General features: G+C 36.9%; 1 protein-coding gene across 1 annotated transcript in view; it reads right to left on the reverse strand.

Annotated features, from left to right (window-relative positions):
* Positions 1 to 20,852, reverse strand: part of LOC150088093 (3',5'-cyclic-AMP phosphodiesterase 4C-like) — a 528,447-nt gene extending 507,595 nt beyond the window's left edge. Inside the window, exon 1 of the mRNA XM_090369333.1 lies at positions 20,410 to 20,852. Coding sequence (XP_090225459.1) covers positions 20,410 to 20,498 — 89 coding nt within the window. The 5' untranslated portion in view covers positions 20,499 to 20,852. The remainder of the gene's footprint in view (positions 1 to 20,409) is intronic.
* Between the last annotated feature and the right edge of the window lie 737 nt (positions 20,853 to 21,589).

Genomic DNA, 21,589 nt, shown 5'->3' on the forward strand with positions numbered 1-21,589 from the left:
AATTTCCCCTTGCATAAGACGCACCTTTTTTCGAAAAATTTGGGGTCTAAAAACTGGGTGCGTCTTATACAGTGGTTGTAGATTTTTTACTTGCATTTCCTGCTTTTTCGCGCTTGTTGTCTTTGCGCTCATTGTTTCGCACTTGTTACCGGTATATTTGGTTACGTTTTGCCACGTTCTTCCCAGAAATGGCTCAGAAAAGATTTTCGTACAGTGCTGAATTCAAGTTAAAAGTGATCCAGTTTGCAAAAGTGAATGGAAATCGTGCTGCTGAACGTAAGTTTGGTCCTCCTCCAACTGAGAAAACAATCCGAGACTGGCTACGGGAAGAAGAAACCCCTACTGAAAACGCCACGGCAGAAGGCCATGAGAGGCAAGTCAGCAAAATGGCCTGATTTAGAGAGGAAATTGAAGATATGGATTGAAGAGCAAAAGGCAATTGGAATTCCTGTGTCCACAAAGATGGTTCAGCATGAGGCAAGAAGAACTGCTGATGAAAAAGAGGTTACTGATTTTAAAGGAGGACACAATTGGTGCTTCAGGTTCATGAAACGGAATGGACTAAGCATGCGTACACGCACCAGACTTGATCAAAAGATGTCTGAAAGCTATGAGCAGAAGGTCCTTGAATTTCATCGTTTTGTCAATCAATGTCGGAAGACACATCAGTTTGAGTTGGGACAGATTGCAAATATGGACGAAGTCCCCCTTCAATTTGATGTCCCAAGTAACAGAACTGTTGATAAGAAGGGGGTGAAAACTGTAACTGTGAAGAAAGTGGACATGAAAAGAGTCATTATACAGTTGTTCTAGCTTGTGCCGACGGAACCAAGCTGCCTCCTATGCTGATTTTCAAACGCAAAACAATGCCAAAAGAAGACATTCCTCGAGGAGTGATTGTCCACCTTCATGACAAGGGTGGGATGGATCAGGATGGGATGAAGATCTGGTTTGAGAAAGTTTGGAGCAGGAGACCAGGTGGGCTCTTACGCAAACCTGCCCTATTGGTGCTTGATCAGTTCAGGGCACACATAACAAAAAATACAAAGAAGATTGCTGCAGAGCAAAAAACAAAACTTGCCGTCATACCTGGAGAGCTTGACATCCCAGCTCCAACCACTTGATGTCAGCATTAACAAACCCTTCAAAGCTACCATGAGAGACGAATGGAACCAATGGATGAAGTCTTCTGGGGACAATTTGACACCAGCAGGAAGAGTGAAGAAACCAACTATACGAGACGTTTGTACCTGGGTGAAAAGATCCTGGGATAATATCAAGATTGAGATCGTTGTCGTCATTTAAGAAGTGTGGCATTTCAAATGCCATAGATGGAACTGAGAACGAGGCAATATATGAAGACAGTGATTCGTCATCAGACACAGATGATGACAAGCTAATGGATGGGAGTTTTGACAGTGATGAGGAGTTGTATGAATTTTATGATGAATAAAACTTGAGTTCAATAACTTTATGTAATACATTTTTTTTTTCCAATTTCGGGCCCCAAAATTAAGGTGTGTCTTATACATGGGGAAATACGGTATGTGTAATCATTAATGTCTGCATTCTTATGAACTTTCATTGTGGAAGACATAAGTGAGTCTTTTATTTGTGAACTTTCACTTCTGGAAGTTGCAAGTTGACTGTGAAGATTAAATTTTAAATTCCTGGGTATTAGTTGGAGGTTGATATAGTTCCTCTGCTGTCACTTAACCCTAAGGTCAATCTTTCTTTGGTTTAGTAACTTATTCTGCTGGTAATGTCACTGTTGTTATTATTGTAGCCTTATGCCTTTTGTGCAAGGTTTGAGTGTGGTATGTGCATATTTAGACTAATTAATTGTGCTGTATATGCTTTGATAATGTATTTGACGGTTATGTTTAATTAGCTTTGATGTTCTGATGTCTAATCACACTGAGATTGTTATGATAAAGTTGTTGAGATTTGAGCAATATACTCTATTTTTAACTTCTTGCTCTACCTTGTGTTCGACCTGAAGATGTATTTAAATATATTTTAGCCATTCTACTGGCCATCTGGCTAGTTAAGTTGTATACTTAAGATGATCCTTCTTGTATTTTATGAGTGTTAACCTTTTAGAAATTATATATAGAACCACAGATATTGTTGATTGTTCTGTAGATAATTTTGTGTAGTTACATAGTTACTCTGCTCTGTCCACATGATGTTAAACTGCGGCTAATGAGGGAAACCCTGGGGTCTGCCAATCAACAAATGAAATGTTCACATCCACCTTATTTATGTACACATTTCGGCTCTATATCAATATTCAGTGCTGAACATCTGCAATCTTGTTTCATCGGTTATTATCGTCACTCGGTCATTGTTATCTGTGTAACAAATTAAACTGTGTAACCAAGTGATCATAATAAGTGGAATGAGAATTACTGACAGAGCAGAATACTCCGTCAGTGATTCTCAATATACAAATATAGTTGTTAGTAAAGCTATACAGTACATAGCTAGATGGTATTAAAAGTCATTTTATCGGACTATCTCGGAATGTTTCATCATCCCTAGTGAGGATGAAACATTCAATAAAATTGTTCGTAAGAATATTCGTTAAAACCAATAAAAATGTGAAATCGGAAAAAACGTGAAGTTACCTGAAAGTTACTGATCGTAAAATTAAAGTAATTAAATTTATTAAATAAACAATAAAAAGTTTGGCGGGTTGCTAATAACGCCTCCCGTTTCCCCGAAAAGCAGTGGCCATTCCGCCGATGCTTATAATCGTTGTTTTTCCAATAGTCACTTCCCCGTACAAATGATGCGTTGCGAGGTCGCGATAACGTTTAATGAAAGTAGCAATACGAGTGCTGTTTTCCTGACATATTTTTAAAACGATATGTATTTTATCACTACTATTGCCGACTTACCATTCCGAGACTTGTCGGAGATTGAGTTCTCCGTTCCTGAGAGGCCTGAGCCAATTTCTAAACAGCGCTCACATCAACAGTATACTAGCCATACACAATTTTTAGGTGTCAACTGAACAAATTTTACTACAGTTAACAGAGCTCTGCTTTGTATGTACGTCTCGATAAGAAAATATTTTAAAAGGGTGCTGTAACGTTACCATGTGGCCGATCACAATGCCAATCATTGAAATGGGCGGAAGACTCAAACCTTTCACTGAAACCCCACCTAGATTTTCTGTCACTTTGGTTATTAGACAAAAATTAGCACTACTTTTATGTCGATTTGCGTATATAGGATTGAAAACAATATAAATACATGTACATTACATTTACATTTCAGTCACATTCCTCCTGTTTTCTTCAGTTAATCGAATTATTACATTTCCCAAGATTAAACAACTAATTAACTTTTCAAGAATTAACTAATTATTAAATCATTAAACAATTAGCATAAATCATTCATTTTAACACCACTATAGGTAGCCTTCAATGTAATATTCATGCAAATTGTTATAACCCACGATACTTTTTTCCTTTTGGATTTTAATAAAAATTGAAATACAGTTACATATTTCACAGATCTTCCGTAAATAATTGAATAAAAAATAATAATAGCTCATTATTTCATATATTTTGGAAATTGATAACGATCCCTTTTAAAAAAGGAGGAAAACAACAGCCACTGTAAGGTGGTTGTTTGTTCTGGAACCGAGAATTTTTCTTTTCTGAACATGAGCCTTATTCATTCCTCCTATCAGCGTATTGTCATGATCGGAAATTCCACCACTTAGTATAATATGGATTCCTGAGATACGGATGGAAATGAAAAAATCTGTCGGATTTATATATGTCCAATTTTTATTAACTGGAATGGCTTAACGAAACTTTCTAAAAGTTTTTTTTTAATACAATACAAAGTCGTTCCGAATATAAAATTTCACGAAACTCGGTTCACTGGAAGTCGAGTAGCTTCAATATGGCCTTTGTGGACGGCCATATTGAAGGTAATAGAAATTTTACATTTTCCAACACTCTTTAAAATGAGAAAAGGGGATATTTTTTGCTATTTGGCATCCATCGTGATATGCTTCTCCGACCATTCTGATTATCTAATTCATCAATACCTTTCCGTCTGTAGAAAGATGAATGGCAATTGAATCTGGATTTGTTCTTATAGGCAGTAAGATTATAACTTTAGAATCCAAACAAGAAATTAATGAAGGGCAACGGCACGAAAGCTTTATTACACACTTTCCCAGATTAAGTCAATTTTTGTCTAATTTCCTTTCGTATGTTAATGTACTGTGACGGCAGATTAAATGCCAGAGATTTAACATAAGCTACTTTTGAATTTTTTTTTTTTTTTTTTTTTTTCCGAAAGGTATTAGAATTTAGGTATTATAGTAGTTAGTACCGTGTGTGGGTTTTAAGTTGAAAAGCTGTTGTAATTGTTTTTTAGGAGCATCGGCAACTGAGGCCATATTGCTCTGTGTGAATTGTCTGTAAATAGCGTAGGTTCTGTGGTGAATTTTCTGTTTGCTGGAAAAAAAACCCCAAGTTTCCGGGAGAAAAAAGCATGCTACCCTCGCCTGAGACCTCAGCCACGTTGTGAAAAAGGCCCATAAAAATTGCTCCCATCATCGACGGAACTCGAACTCAGGTCTTTTCCGCCCAGTGTGGACAGGATGCAATCCTACCAACTGTGCTACCCACGAGTACTTAGGTTGAAAAGCAGACGATACGTGTGGATATTAGACTTTAATTCTGTAGACAGCAATTTTCAGGAAATACGTGAAGGATGTTCTGGAAATCAGTAGAAGAAATAAACGAGGAAGAGAAAAAGTTGTTTCTTTGACTTTAGAGTTGGGCAGTGAATGGATTCTGACTGGTTGCGGCACGTGTTCGGATATTCAATTCAGAATAACAGTGCCCATGGAACTAATTATAGAAAATGAATGCAGCAGAAACTGAACGTTTATGTCACAGACAGTGGAAAGACTTTGTAAGAAACTGTCATTAATTAACCTCACTGCTCGCTTTTGAATAACGGCTAACTAAAAGCTTGAGAGGTTCTAGCGGCAACCAACCAGATATCAGAACAGTATTCCCGTGTTAGGGCGGATTTGAGACTTGTACAGAGTGAGTAGTTTAGAAAATTAACGCCCAGAGCGAGAAACAAAACCTAGTTTTTTTCGATGAAGAAGTAATAGTTGTAATGTGCTTATACCAAGGAAGATTAGAATTTAGGGTAGTCCTTAATATATGTGGTCTTCTCTAGAAATTTGATCTCATCGAAAATGAGCAAAGGAGCAGTAGACGCTTTTTGCAAGAAATAAGACGGGATTGAGTTTTAAAAAGATTGATGTTACCAGAAGACCTGATGAAAAAAGTTCTAAAATCTAGTACGCTAGATAAAGCTAAAATTAATCCGCAAAAGAAAAAAAAATTCTGTACCAGGTACATAATGTGTCCTACCGCTAGCATATTTAACGTGTTTTTCATTTAAGCATCATCGGCAGGCGTTAAAAACGTTTTAATTTAATCCCAGATAATAATATAACAATGTTTTTATTTTTCTTAATAATAATTGCATATCGGTTACTGAAAGTATTGGTCTATGATGACTAAAGTAGGATATATAATTTTTACATTGAAGAGATTTTAGTCACGACTAAATACACCATCTATAGTTGTTCCATTACGTGTAGTATTTATCGAGAAATCTGATGACATGTCCAAGTTGAAGAATATTTTCATAAATGTGCAGAACTCTTTTTCAGCCTCAGAGTTTAATTTTAAAGAAAAAAAACACCAGACGCGTTTTAGAATTAACGCATTTCCCAGTTTCCGAAAGTTTTTTTTGTATCTTAAAACCTTAATATTTATGTTTCTAAATTCCTTATCTTTCCAACGTTATGCTATTCGTCCACATTATCCCGTTTATTACGTGAGAAAATTTCCTTCATCACATGTTCATATTTTCCACTATCCCAAATAAACTACTGCAATTTTCAGAGGTTTGAAAGTTTTTTCTCTAGTATAGAGCTAAGATGAAGCTCCGTGCAAAAAATGTCAGTAAATTTGGTCCAGCAGAAGATAAATTAAACTGGAATACATTTTCGTAACGCTTTTCGCATGACGGTTTTTCGTTACAAAATTTTTTGAATAAAGTCAGTAAAAACGTTTTTAACGTCAATAACCATATATTTCTATGAAGATCTGTGAGCCATTAGACTTTAATAACTGCACTGATTTAACAAGAAACGAAAGGAGCCGGAATAATATGACACTAGTAAGTATTTACATGGCAACCCCAGTCAGGAATTCAATTATTACAATAGTGACTTATGAAAATAAGATAAAGACTGTAATTAATTGTTATACATTACAGATATTATAACTGTATTGATCTACAGTTAAGAACGTATCAGGATCAGCAAAGCGTACATATTTTACGCAAAGGGCATGAATAAACTATACCATCTCTAATAATGCATAAAATTAGATGAAACCACAGGAAAACTTTTTAAAGACAAGATAGAGAGGGTTATGGATGAACCTCTGCAATCGCAGGGATGGGGAAGCAGACATACTATGAAAGCAAAGGCCGTAAAGGAGAGAAAAGCTTATCGTTCCGTCAGGAATGCTGCCTTTAGTAACCCTGTTTCGGTTAGCATCGAGATGTTGGATGAGTTTCAGCATTTAAATCAAGTAAAACTATCTGCCACGTAGCCATATGCTAACAACACAATTCTGAGAACTATGAGGTAACTGGGTGGTATACTTCATCTGCATTTGCTCCGAATGCTGGGGTTGAAATAATTCGTTTCGAGTAAATAAACTATGAACAGACACAATTTGACCTCAGTAGCCCTTGTGTCGTTAAGCCCAATACCAACAACAACAACAACAACATTAAAATAATTCCTTCTAGTATGTTTACTGTGGCCGGCAATGTAATTTCTTGAATTTTCTCATGCAGCCGAGGCAGTCGTAGGGCAGCTGCCAAATCATTTGTACTCTAGGAAAATTGTCTATCGTAAACCCCAACAACGTCTGGCTATAATCGATTGGAGCGTACAAGTTTTTTTTTGAGTTTTTTCAGAGGTTTTCCAAAGATCTCTACGGCCCAGAGAATGGTAAACATAATCAACAGTTCACTTTCCAATTTTTCTTTATTATTTTCATTCTAAGAATAAAAGAAAAAAATCTTCTTAACACTTTTTTCTTCCTGTGCTTCTTCCAATTGTGAAAATCTTCCAACACATATCAGTTACATAAACGCAAATCACGTTCCTATGTAATTACAGCCTGCTCACACCTATCCAACTTATAAATTGCGACTTTTCAGACATAAAAAAGTTACTTATAACTAAAAATAACTATGTGGGCGTCATGGAAAAAAGAAATTCTGCTCCACGTGTCCTTGGTGTATTTTAACACTCTTTTAAGCATTTAAAAGGTTTAATTTATGATTTTTCTTCTTTTTCTGTTAGAAAATTAGCTAATACTATTTAACGCATACTAGATTGCAATTCCACTGACTTACCAAAGACAACTGTACTTGGGTATGCCAAATGAAACAAGATTTTGATTGTTTGAATTTAAATTATGCGCCACCATGGATATAACTTTAGGGTAGCGGTTCTCAAACTGTGCGCTGCGGCGCCTCAGGACGCCGCGGGATATTTTAAATTTTCGAGGGAAACACGGCGATACTCGACATCTGTCGGACACCGCGCGAACTACTAGCTCGAGGTAGTTCACAGTTTCAACATTACTTAATAAGCTGTTTGAACCTAACTACTTAATAAACGTAACTGTTAGGTATTTCTTTTGGCCTAGGAGCGCCGTGAAAAAATTACTGACACACTAAGGGCGCCGTCAACCGAGAAAGTTTGGGAACCTCTGCTTTAGGGTTTGGTATCAAATGTTTTTGCTGAACAAAAGAGCACGTTGATTGTTCTGTATGCGCGGGGATTGATGGGCAATAGCACAGAAAATGTGGCAATCGCTGGGAGAGGTGCATTCACGCTAGCACAGTGCAGCACTATTCGGTTTTTTTACAGCAGAGGACGTTTCTCCAATAGAACTTCACAAGCATATGGGTCTACCTACCTACACAATCATCCATGATAGACACAGTACAGGAATCTGCGCGAAGTGTGTTCCCAATAGTTTCACGATGAACAGAATGTTTCAGAAAGACTGCTTACAGCACCTAAAGCGATAGGAAGAGGAAGAAATATTTCTGGAAATATCAGTAATCACCAAGGCCGAAGAAATTCAAGACTTTCGAAGCGCCGATTGAAAAGTTCTTAACCCTCAAGCTCAGAGTTAGGACTCTTCAGTCGGGACTGCTGTTATCCAATATGTGGAGGAGGGATCACGGGTCCCTCCCCTGTGAATTTCGAGTTTTTCAGCTTGCACATGTAGAAATGGTCTCGTGAACACACATAACAATGGTTAAATATGGCCTAAAGATGCTAAGCATCATAAAACCAACAAAATAATTTATATGAGGGAAGCGCGTCATAACTCTCAATTTGATTAAGACTTAGTAATTGACAAAAATTTCTCCAGTTCTCCTAATTTCTGTAGACAACACTAAATTTACTTTGCCGAATTATATCCATCATTTGCAAACTGTAATTCTTGTTTTTCAACTTTCATTTCTAATTCTATTTAAACCAACCTGAAGGGCTAGCGAAAACAGGATTTAAGCCCCGAAGGTTAAGTTAACAAAATAAAAAACATTACTTTGTTTAATCTTCTCCCGTATTTTAATATTCAAGTTTTATTCGTCATTTTTTGATTCTCGATGCTATTAGAATTTATCTTATAAGGTGTCCGTCCAGTTCCTTTACCTTTCAGAATTTAGAGCTTCCATTTTCGTATAATGGTATTTATATATAGCTCATAGATCAGCACCACTTTAATTTAGCGTTGCATATCAGTTTACCCTCTGACGATAACCTGCAGAAAGCTGTAAAGATTTTGTTTTTCCATAAGGGACAAACAGTGTATTAGAAATACAAAAATATACGACGTTCGCATATGATCATTTAATTATAATTAAAGTCATTTCGTTGCTCTTTTTATTTTTTTAAATTTTATTTTCTGATTTCTTCATATTATCTTTAAATATCTAGTATGCCCTTTTTAAATGTCGACTTTTGATTAAATGCACATATTTTCATTAAGGACTGTCCTTACTATTTTCATATATATATATATATATGAAAGCACCCAACGACCACATAATGAATATAAGTGTTATGTATTAATGAAAGTTTAAGAAAAACCAGTGGAAGAAGAAAAAGGGAAAGAAGAGATAAGCGAAAATGTCAACAAGAACTTCTCAACCTCCAACCCATGCCCGATACTAAGTACTATAGGTTCTAATCCCTCTCATGCTCGTCGCATATCGCACAACCCTGGCGTCTCTTCATGTATCAACCACCAGAATTGCACGAAAAAGTGACAATATAGTGTCTTCTGTTTCTAACATGCCATAGCAAAGCACTATTAATAAAGGAAATGAAATAAGGAGGATTTAAATTGAGAGTACAAAATTATTTAGATAAAGTAACATGATAGGTATAAGAGAGGATATATAAAGCAGGCATGTGTTTTACGGTTGACACGACAGAGGAACTAAAGAAAAATGTATAGACAGAACAGCTAAAGAACTTAGTTAACATAAAGAACTATTATCATAAGATGGAGCCCGGAGTCATAAGAAACACGTAGTTGAATTATATAAAGATACTGGATAGAGAAAACAAAGGCAAAATGGTTTGAGAACTTACCTAACATAATGAATGATTACTACAAGATGGGCCCAGGAGTCAAAGAAACACGTGGGCGAAATCTATACTACATAAGGACGGTGACAGTAGCGACATAAAGCAGTCAAAAATGTGTGTGGAAGGAATACGTATATAAATATTTTTTTTTTGAATGTTATAAACAGGGGGCAAATGTAGCCAGAATTAAAAAGACAGAAATAAAGAATTTAGACCAGCGCCCGAGCCAAAAGATGAGACCGAAAAATGTGAAATATCACCCATAAGACGCCATAAACCAACCACAACAAGAAAAGAAAAGAAAATAGGAGACATCAAGGGTTAAGGGTATAGTGATGAGTAGTCATGTGGAAACATTCTGCAAATTTCATTCATAGGTACATGTTTTTCCACAGTACCAACTAGATGTATTATATACAAACCCAACAAATGAGACAAGGGAAAAGAAGTAACTGAAAACCTACCGATCTCGGAATATGACAGCTTTTATCTATCCAAGAGGGGACAAATCCAAATATAACTGGACAAAAATAAGATGCAAAGAAATGGTCAAAAAGTCTATGATAGAATTTTCTAACGTTGAGACATTGAGAAAGAATAATATTGTAATGGACACTCTTTGAAATATCGGATAGCCAATGAGTAAAGTTGAAAACATTAAAATTAAAGGCATCACTTATATATATCACTTATATATACATCACTTATATATATATATATATATATATATATATATAAACAAAAGTTATAATAGTTAGTACACCCATTATCAATATATCCAAGCACAAAAAAAAAAAAAAAAATCCCAAAATAAGTTCCCGGGGATATAGATGGCCAAAATCTTTAATAAATTTTTTACGATGAAGATATTCCTTCTATCCTACCCCACCTCCCCCGTGTTCTCGGCAGAACAGTGATAATAACCACCGTTCTCCCACACCGGATAGAAAAGGTCTGGGTTCGAATCCTGTCAATGACGCGGGGAATTTTATAATCTTTTTTCACTCAGTGGTTGAGTTCATCGGTCTCAGGCGAGGTTAGCAAGGTTTCTGCACCCCCGGGAAACTCGTGTCCAACAAAACAGGCAATTCGACTAGAGAACACACGCCAATTATGGACGTAATACACACTAGTAGACGAGGTAATTCTGGTGTTCTAATTACGACAGTTTTTTTTTTTTAATCCTACCTCCCCTACAGAACGCCTGAGATTCTGCAGTGTAGCAATAATTATTTTAAAAAAAAATCAAGTACACTGGTTGGGTGTACTTGTGTACTTGACACAAGTCCAAGAATAGACATAAGTCCGTATCTTCAGACTTAGTGAGAGTGGTGACGATGTTACTTACCACCCGACTGAAAAAGTTCGAACTGCATCGATAACTCCGGAAGTTACTGAAATGTATTCATGTAGGTTTAAGTCAGATGGTCTGAAGAGGATGTATTATTTTTATCCAAAATTATTCTTGATTTTTCATCCTGCAAACAGACAACGGCTCTTAGAGCGCACGCAAATTCACAGACACGAGACACTGACATCCATGACGTGAACTACTTGGCTTTAATCCAAAGCAACTCAGAGCGCTTATTCATTTCATTAAAATAATAATAATAAAAAAAAATTCTCTTTGACTTCCTTTAAATTCATTAAACTTAATTTTGCGTGATGCGAAAATAATGAAGTCATAGAAGTGGTCAAAAAGAGGTTAGCTTTGAAAGCAAATTTTAACATTAAACTTTGAAAGTTAGTTCAATCGTTTTGGCTACTTTCATTCCACATTTATTACTGATTTATCATTTGTTTCAATTCATTGACACTCTTTATATTATAGCCATTAAATTTCAAGGGTATCATGTCATAGCTAATGTTGTATAGAATAAGTTAGTACAATATAGGAAACGCCACAGTTCAGCTCCTTCAACATAATTTCCCCACTCCACTTGGCCTTGTAGTAATCACGGAATGTTACATCCTGTCACTTTGCCATGCACAATGCAAGCGTCCCTCCAATCAAGTTTTTCGTACAGGGATATAAAATGGGATGCAGGAGGTGGCTCTATATACGATATAGGAATCAGCTTAATCTAAATATGTCACACTGCATTCTTGCCAGTACACCGTGCAGAGAGCTGGCAACACTAAATTTATGTTACCACTCACAGTACAACGCAATGCAAAAAGATTTAAAAAAAAAAAAAAAAAAACTGTTTACCCTACCAGGATAGGTTAGTTTTCAAATATCCATTGTTCTTTTTTGGTGTTAAATTCAAATCTTAGAAAAAAATCGAGTCAAAGAACCTTGCAAAAGTAATTTCCTAAATGCAATGTACTGTGGCATGCTTCAGTAGAAGAGGAAAGGGTGATTATCTTATGCAGGTTCTGATGAAAGGTCTCCCGAAGTTACGTTGATTCTGCTATCATACAATGATAATCATTTAAGATTATCATACAATGATAACCTTACACCAAAGGTTATATAAACTTAAACGAGGAAAACTAAAATTTGCTGTGTGAAAGAGCGCAAAATGCAAACAAGTGAAAATATTTGGAAGTCTAATCAGATTAAAACAAGTTAGTTATGCATGTCAAGTTAGTCAAGCGCATGAAAGGTAACACGCAGTGCGTTACACTTCATGCGCTTTGTCGAAGTTATAATTCATTTGTTGTTATAATTCATGATTTATAACAAAAGGAACAAAAAGCAAAGATTTTCATGCGTGAACCGAGAATGTCACATTTCTACGCATCTGCAACGTTCCTCTCTCCAGCGTATGGCAACAAACATAATATCTATTGTTTCAGCTACAATATATGGTATACGGATAGCCTATGTATTATGTATGAAAAATAAATAAATAAATAATAATTGCCAGATTTCTATCGGTCCGATTTTTAATGAAATTTGGAAGGCCCGACCAATCTTTCGGAAGATCTAAATATAAAATTTTATGAAATCACTCCGCTGGGAGTCGAGTTGTTCCATGTGCGGACGGACGGACGGACAGGATGACATGACCACAATATGATCATTATGCATATATGCTAACACTCCTAAAAAAATAAAGTCTTAAAAATATATTATTTCATTCGGGTACTGAAATCGTATGTAAACGACAAAAAAAATTGTGTGTGTAATTTATACGTGTACATTATCAATTGGTGTTGCATCTTTATCCGAAGCTGTTTTCAGTTAAACTGAATGAATATGAAAGGAACAGACAAATCAAAACCATACAACCCTCACCTGAGCCCGACTAACTCAGCTATGTATTGAAAAAGGTTCATAAAAATTCCTAGCGTCATCGACTGGACTCGAACTTATTCCAACTCTCTCTTCTCTACCCGGATGGTTATATCGACTGTACTAACGCTAGCGTTTTAATACGCGACAGAGGATTTTGTAAGTTTAATAACTTATACACTGTGTGACTTTTGTTGAAGTTACTTCTTTATTACCCTTTATCGCTAGAAGAAAGTGTTCATCAGGGTTTCCCACTTCATTTTTCATTTTTTCTTCCAGATTGTTTTAGTTTTAAGTGTTTGCAACTGAAAACTATATGCTGACGAGGAGAAAATTAATAAATCCATACCTTATATTGACGACCATATCCATTACTGTGTAATTAATAACATTAAACTTGCAAAAAAACGTCATTCAAAGTACTTGGAATGATTAAAAGATCTGTCCTCTGTTTAATTCTAAACCATTATGATATTCTTGAAAAGATGGCTTGTATTATATGTATATATTCCGCACCTTAAATTAGTAACAGAAAAGTTCAAACAAATTTTATTAAGTTTTATGTTTTCAAAATCACATATTATTATTATTGCTCATATATTATTTCTCTCTGATTGAGGATTCCACCTCGTGACGGGTATTGCTACCAAGTACACAGGGGTGGTTGTTGTTATGTCTGGTGTTACTGATGGTTGAGGAACTCTCTGACTATCCTACATGTGTTCAGGATTGCGACTTTCTGGAGTTCCTTGTAGGTGTTCGCTGGGAGAGCTATTGCTACTAGGCTGTTATGTAGGTTGACACGATGATCGGGGGTGGTAGTAACTTGTTGCATATGCCACATCTCTTTGATCTCCTGTCTTAGGTTCGTGTACTTCCAGATTTTTTCCCCATTGGTTTTTTGCAGGTTACCAGTGTTGGGTACTGCTATGTCAATCAGATAAGTAGACTTTTCCTTCTTGTTCACAAGGGTCATGTCCGGTATGTTGTGCGGGATTGTCCTATCCGTTATTATGGTGCGGTCCCAGTAGAGCTTGTGGGTTGGGGTTTCTAGTACTGCCTGGGGTTCGTACTTGTAGAACTGTACACTTTCTTCAATCAACTGGTATTTCCTTGCTAGCTCCTGATGTATTATCCAGGCTACCTGGTCGTGTCTATGAGTGTACTCAGTCTGAGTGATTACCTTGCACCCCACAGTGATGTGTTGGATCGTGTCAGAAGCCAGGTGGCATCGTCGACATGTGTCACCGTTACCTATTGTGAAAAAGTCCGTGTTTCCCATGTTCGTTGGCGGAGTTGAACTTTCGTTCAAATACCGTCCTACATAAGATACTATACTATACATGTTCGTTCTCACAGTTCCTTCCTGTTCCTGGTACAGTAGCTTAATCAGCTGAATTATGTGGATTGGGAAACCCATAATAGCCATTGTTTCTCATAGTTTTCTCATATTGAACACAATCAAATGCTTTTGCATAATCTATAAAACACAAAACGACTGGAACATTGAATTCTTTGCATTTTTCAATAATCAGTCGTAGACTTAAGATCTGATCTCTGGTTCTTCTACCCCTTCTGAAGCCTGCTTACTCTTCTGCCATTTCTTCTTCAAGTTTTCTTGAGATTCTGTTCAATATGATTTTAAGAAGAATCTTGCTAGGCTAATAATCCTGTAATTTGAGCAACTTTTCAGATCTCCTTTTTTTGGTAAGGGGATGAAAATTGATTTCTTCCAATCTGATGGTCACCGTCCCGTTTCCCAAATTTTTACAATCATTTTATGAAAAAACTCGGCGCCCTTCACACCTGTAGCTTTAATCAATTCCGCTGGAAGTTCATCAATTCCAGGTGACTTGCCACACGTTAGTTCTTTGATGGCTTTTTCGACTTCATTCAGCAGTACTGGTTCATGATCACACTCTTGAAAAGGGGGTGGCAGATCATTAGTGCCAGCAAGTGCTCAGAAGAGCTGCTCACAGTACTCTTTCCGTCTTCCTTTGATTGAGTTCTTCCCTGTTAAAATTTCCCTTTTGGAGTGCTTAATTACATTAAGTTTTGGTCGGAATTTTTGTCTTAAGGACTTAATTACATTATACATATTTTTAGTGTTATTTCGTTTGTTGTGGTTTCGATTTATTTACACTTTATATTGATATAATCCTGTTTGTCCTACCTTAAACAGCGCTTAATGACTGCTTAGTTCCTGATACTCTTCGTTTCCTCGTACACCCTGGGCTTTTGCAGTTCTTCTCTGTTCAATAAGTTTAAAAGTGGCTTCTGTAATCCAAAGCTTCCTGATCTTTGACCTTTCTCTAATGTGTCTATTTTCTGAATCCTTAATAATGCTTTTTGTATTTTCCCACATTTCCTCAGGCAGCATATCGTCATCTAGTTCTAACAGAGTTTGAAAACGATTGCCTGTTTCAAGCATATAATCGTTTGGAATATTTTCTACATCCAATCGTCTAGGGAAAACCTTATTCATGATCTTTTTCAGCTTCAGCTTACAGTCTATTAAAAGACAGCCAAAGTCTTGAGCTTCAGAGAATTTTATGCGTATGTCGATGCCATGTGATGGACTAGTAGATGGAGTGACTTGATTGTGTTTGTTGAGATTCACTGGAGGTCGGTGCTTCGAAGAAAGTCTTCCAGGATATTCTTCCTGTATTTTATTTCTTGTCATCCAATAATTTGTTGGAGTTAATTTGCAGTTTGTTGAAATGACTGTCCCTGTGGCAACCCGGAGTCCTGGAGACACTTAATGTTTGAGTGCGATTTGTATGACAACCTACGACTACGCCTAATATCGGCAATCCAATATATACCAGACAACCAAGAACCCATACTGTTAGACACTCAAGAGGACTACAAGGCACTCAGTCAATATGCCCAGAATCTATTTTCTAGAAGGAAAACAATGATAGAAATACACCAAAGGCAACCCGACTAGAAAGAATGCAGGAGGTCAAACAAGTAAAAAAACTCACCATACCACAGAAAGACAAGACTTTTGGGTGATTTCGATGGCCTACTGGCGACCCAAAACTGCAACCCCCTTGTGCAGCTTTTTTTCTTTTTTTTTTTCGGGGAGAGGGGATGGGAGTATTTGCTCTTCTCCTCTCCTCCCCATATTTTAACTCTCGTGGGACATGGGCATGTCCCACTGAAAATGGGGGGCGACCTTCCTATCCGACCCCTCTTCTTCCTATTTTATCTCCCCGTCTTCACCCTCTCTCCCATCACTTTCTCTTGTACAGCGACTGCCCCACATGTCCAAATTTAAATCACATCAAATTTTGCCCGACCCTTTAGGCTCTCCAGAAATAGTTCTTTCAGCGTAAAACCCCACGCAGCGCTTTCTAAATGTAATTTTACTTAAATCAACTGCGATAACTCCAACCTTTATTTTAGGTCCTAGTCACCGAAATCCCAGGAAAGTAAGTGGCAGGACCTGCCAGAGTATAATTAGTCTCTTGGTACACCCGGCCAGCGTCCCCGTCGCTAGGTATGGTAACGCCGGGTCCCACTGGGAGCCCGGCAGCCAACAGGCCGGATGAACAATGGGCACAACAAACTACATACCACATGACCCATACATTATTTTTAAACCTCTGGCATAGACAGGGTACTGTCACTCGATACATAGAACATACACGGAGACGGGAGAAATCCCCGGAGCCGTCAGACCCTCAACAAACCTACACCTATACTCACGGCGCAGCCAGGATCATTGTTGAGGTGTAAAATAAAATAAAATAGTGAGTTACCACACTGTTTTCTGCTACCATCCCATCAATCGATCAAATATTTCCGAAGATAATTAAAAGGGAAATCACGGACACCTTTTTCGATGACCCTGTATATGAAATGGTCCTGGAAAGTAAAGTTTTCGTACAAAGTGAGACCAAGATCCGTGTGAGATGAAACCTTTATGAGCTTATTGCCATTTTATTAGAGCTTGGATGTCATTTTTGTTCCGCTTCTTGGTGATAGATATTTGGGCGGACTTGTTTTTCACCAATTCCGATTACAAGAATCTGTTAAATTTGGACCTACTTCCTTGTCGCCAGACTAATTTACCGCGGAATATATACATATACGTTTTTTTTTTTTTTTTTAATTTAAACTCAGAAATTGTTAATTGCTTCACAACCAATTAAATTCTCCTGAACCGATTAGTACTGGCTAGAAATGATTTTCATATTTCCATATTCAAAGTTAGACAACTCCAATTTTATGCTTCTTCCTTTCTATCGCACAAATTACCTATATTTTGATCTTTCCTTTTCTTTTTTCTTAATAGTAACAGAGTCCACTGTGTATACTGTTATGTGCATTGCGCGGTTTATCCTGTAAGCTGCCACAAAAAAAAAAAAAAGAAATAAAGGGGAAAAAAAAAAAAAAAAAACAAGGCTCATTGTTAAACCATTGTTCTGTCTTATCGGCTGCAGTAGTCACGATGATATTGGGAACCTCATATGGTCCCTGAGGGAAATATAAACAGAATTATACGTAAACAACAACAACAACAACAAAAAAAAAAAAATCACTTCACGAGAGAACATCAATGGAATAAAAAACATAAATACAGCAAAGAAGTAAGAAACACATACGCGGCCTATAAGTAGTAACTCTACTATAGCTTTAGTTCCTAAGAATTTAGTTCCTCAAGTATGTAAATACATAAACTAAAAAAGACTGTTTTTCGCGGTAAGTCGATACTTCCAATAATCTTTGGTACAGTTTTCACGTACTGGCAACTCTTTTGTGATTTCTGCGATGCACCATCACACACATACGGGTGGTTATTTTGTTATTTGGTTTTTAGGAGCATTAGCAACTAAGGCCATATTGCTCCAGGATATGCGGTGGTCATTCCCTGACCTTTCCGCATCCTCCGTCTTTGGTGGTGACGGGCTCGAACCCAGGTCTAATCAAGAAGCGTGTGCTACGCACTGCTGCTCCTTCCCACCTGGCTACGGAGGCGCCCCCATACGGGTGGAGAGAGTTGTCAAGCGCTAATTCAATTTATTGGCCCGCTATATAAAAATTCGGGTAACAAACGTTATCAGGATTTGTCATGTGAAGGGCCAATAAATTAAATTAATGAAATTAGTAATTACTGTTATCTGAAATGATATAAATTATACTCTGTTGGAGTAAGAATACTCAACTGGCCCAGATCGGCCTTCCGTGGAAAAGTCCATATTGCTAAGTCAGATAGTAGGCTTCCCTTTCCGGAAGTCAATCAGAAGAATCTCTTATTTCAGCCTACTCATATATTTCCATATTAAAATATTTCAAACTTTTTTTCAACGTCTTCCTAAATTCCAATTATTTTTCACTATCCCTCAATTAAGGAAGATGGAATGGATTGTAAAAGATTGTTTTTTAATGAGAGAAAGGAGTATGACCTTTTATTTTATTTTATTTTTTGATAATTAATAGAAACATAAAATTGCTTTAAGACAAATTAACGAATAAAAGATTAATAATAGAAAAAACAACAGACAGTTCTTTGTAATGAAATATAAAGTAATATTAAATTCATTCTTTTGTCCTCCTAGAAGGGCAGATTAAAACGCCGGGCTCCAATGTGGAAACTAACTTCAGTTATATAAATCACCATTATTTTCCATTACATTTACAAAAATTTGTCCAGCTGACTCCGCTTTCTTCGCTACGCTCAATTTCCTTATTTCTGCGTTTTGCTATAGCTTCCTGGCTTATCCTACAGGGCAGTGAAGAGTAATTGTTAACTTATAAGTTGTACAAATGCATCGTTTAACCTTCACGTGGTCGCTTCGACGGCCTCTACACAAATCGATTGGTCTAGAGTTAGCCAGTTCTTGGTAATTATTACATGCTAATAGTGCTCTTTTGTGCACAGCTTATGATTATTTTCGTCTGCTTATTTAACATTAAGAATGGGCTTAAACGGTGAAGTGTGCCTTGGAACTATTAAAAAATTCGAAGGCTTTATAACTAAAACGTTCCCCCTTCATATGAAAATATCTCTTCAACTAAGAGTATAATAAAGAAGGATAAGGCTGTTTAAAGTATCAGGAAGAAGAATCTTTACTTAACACAAATAACTCGCTCTCTCTCTCTCTCTTACACACACGCACACACACGGGGAGACATACCCTCTTACAGATCCCTCACTAATACAGTTTAAACGTAAATGTCATGAATCGTAATTAAAATGTCCCGGGAGTCATTGCGACAATACATTCTGATTTATTCATTTGAATTTTTAATACTCGCTCTTTATTATTAAATCACAACAAGTTATCCATGATGTGTTATCCATGGATCTGTGTTCGCTATAATCGTGTAAATTCTTTTAAATGCCAGTGAATAAAAACAACAAACCTATTTTAGATGAAACCCTAAAATTTCAGCATTAAAATACAATTTTATAGGCATTTCGGTAGCGATCACTGTAATATAATAACTGTAATAAGAAAACTTTAAAACTGTATTTGAAATCCTTGTAAAAATCTCTTCTCTGCTAGTATTTGAGTCGCACGTATATTAAAATGGAAACTGATCTCTGTCCACATTTTAAAGCGCATAGTACATGTATTTGTTTCTACGATTCAAAATAAGGCCGGGAATGGGTTAGATTTTCAAAATTAATAAGTGTAAACGTGAGCAATCTGCATTATATTTGAAATCGAAACCTATAACGAAAGGGGAGGGGGAGCGAAAATCGAGTTATTTAAATACAAAATTATAAAATTTTTCTTTTTCTTTTTTAACATGCAAAGAGACCTCTTTATTCGGATCGTAATTGCTTATGCTGAGTGAAAAGACAAGGGGCTTGACAGGTATAGCGCGCTTTCGTGATGTTGGATGCATGAAATCTGCTATCGCAGACAGGTTTTAAGAACGTTCGTTAGCAGCAGGGGGCAAATGATCCCGCTAATGATCACGCCAGTTGCCATTTACGGCTTACACACTCGTACGCTTGCGATGGAATCTATCTATCTATTCAATCTAAGCAATAGCAGGGAAATCCTGCTGTACTTACCTACGTAAAACAACACGTGGTAAACAAAATACCACCGTACTCTGAATGCGCAAGTCGCTGAAACAGGAAATCACAGGTACGCTGCTACTACTTTATAACAAGGAAAGCTTGACTGTGAAAAAATCACCGAGGTTTTATAGGGCACAGAAATGCACGAGTATAATTCACTGGTCGCCCAACAGTACATTCAATCTCGTACTGATACCATTATAGTAACAGAAACGCCAAACTCTTAATTCCGCTAATGTTCTGTAATAAGTTTCATTTTGTAACTGTTCAAGTCAGGACAACACAAAGTTGAGAGGAATCGCAGTCGTTGAGGCTGCATGTGTAAAGAGAGCTAAAAAAAAAAAAAAAAAGAAGGAAAACAGAACTTACCGCAGTACATTGGCCAGAGTGTGACGCCGATTCCTGTGTCTACCAGGAACAGGTCTCGGTTGTCTGGAAACGCCAAGTTTTGCCGCCATGGTCACTTAATGGTTACACAGAATTAAATGGGCGGGAGGCGGGGGAAATGCCTGCACGTGGTGCCTCACAGCTTCGGCGGGAGTTCACTTTACTTGATCGAAGTACTGCGCCACAACTTTCCAACACCGGCACACATTGTCACGACAGAATTAGGGAAAAAATTCTCTTGACCCTTGTGGTAGCCCAGGTATTATAGCACAATTTTCAAAACTTATTTCTTGAAGAAGGGAAAGAAGACATATTCCAAATTTTACCACCGCATCACGATCGCACGCAACGCTGCACAAGCTCGGAGAACTGCAGCCTGTATACGGTAAGCCGAAAACGGTCCACTAACGGGGCCCTGCAGTCCGCCAGTCGATCTACGGCTGTGGACTTTCCTTGCCGCTTTCCGAGGCGCAGAGAAGCTGCTACTCACTAGAGGGCGGGACGGTCAGTCATTCTGCATCATTTCGATCTTCCGTGTCATTGTGCGTATAAATTTACCTTTATATATAATACATATACATGTGTGTTACACACATACTCACTTTCGGCGTTTACTTCAGATGTAACTAGTTTCTTTTTATTAATATTAGTCCCGCAACCAAACATTTGGATAAATGATTCCAAAGTATGCTTTATGGCAAGCACTGAGAGTACTTGGATCTGTCCCAACGTTCAAATTCTCCGCCAGACTTAATTTTGGTATCTGCTTAGTTAATATTCCGTTCCATTTCTTAATATCTCTGAGAACATGTACACAAGTTAGATTTCATAAAAGTTTAATTTTTATAGCACAAAAATGTCTTCCCCACTAATGTAACCGCAAAATGTGCAGTCTTAATACATACGTTTAATATAAAACAATAAAATATCTAAATGAATTGTTGAATTTACTTAAACGCACATACAGAAGAAAAGTTTAATTCAGTTTTATTATTATATGAATAAACACTAAATCGTTTGATTATTAATTATAATTAACGAAATAACAACACTGAACTGTAATTTTTGTAATTTCAGTAATAGCTAATTAATATTAGCAAAAGTGATCATCTTGTATCCACGACTTCAAAGACACTTGTAAAATGGCAGCTCACTGCTAGTT

This window comes from Mastigoproctus giganteus, chromosome 3, assembly GCF_048544385.1.
Source record: "Mastigoproctus giganteus isolate SK-2022 chromosome 3, ASM4854438v1, whole genome shotgun sequence".
NCBI classification, from domain to species: Eukaryota; Metazoa; Arthropoda; class Arachnida; order Uropygi; family Thelyphonidae; genus Mastigoproctus; species Mastigoproctus giganteus.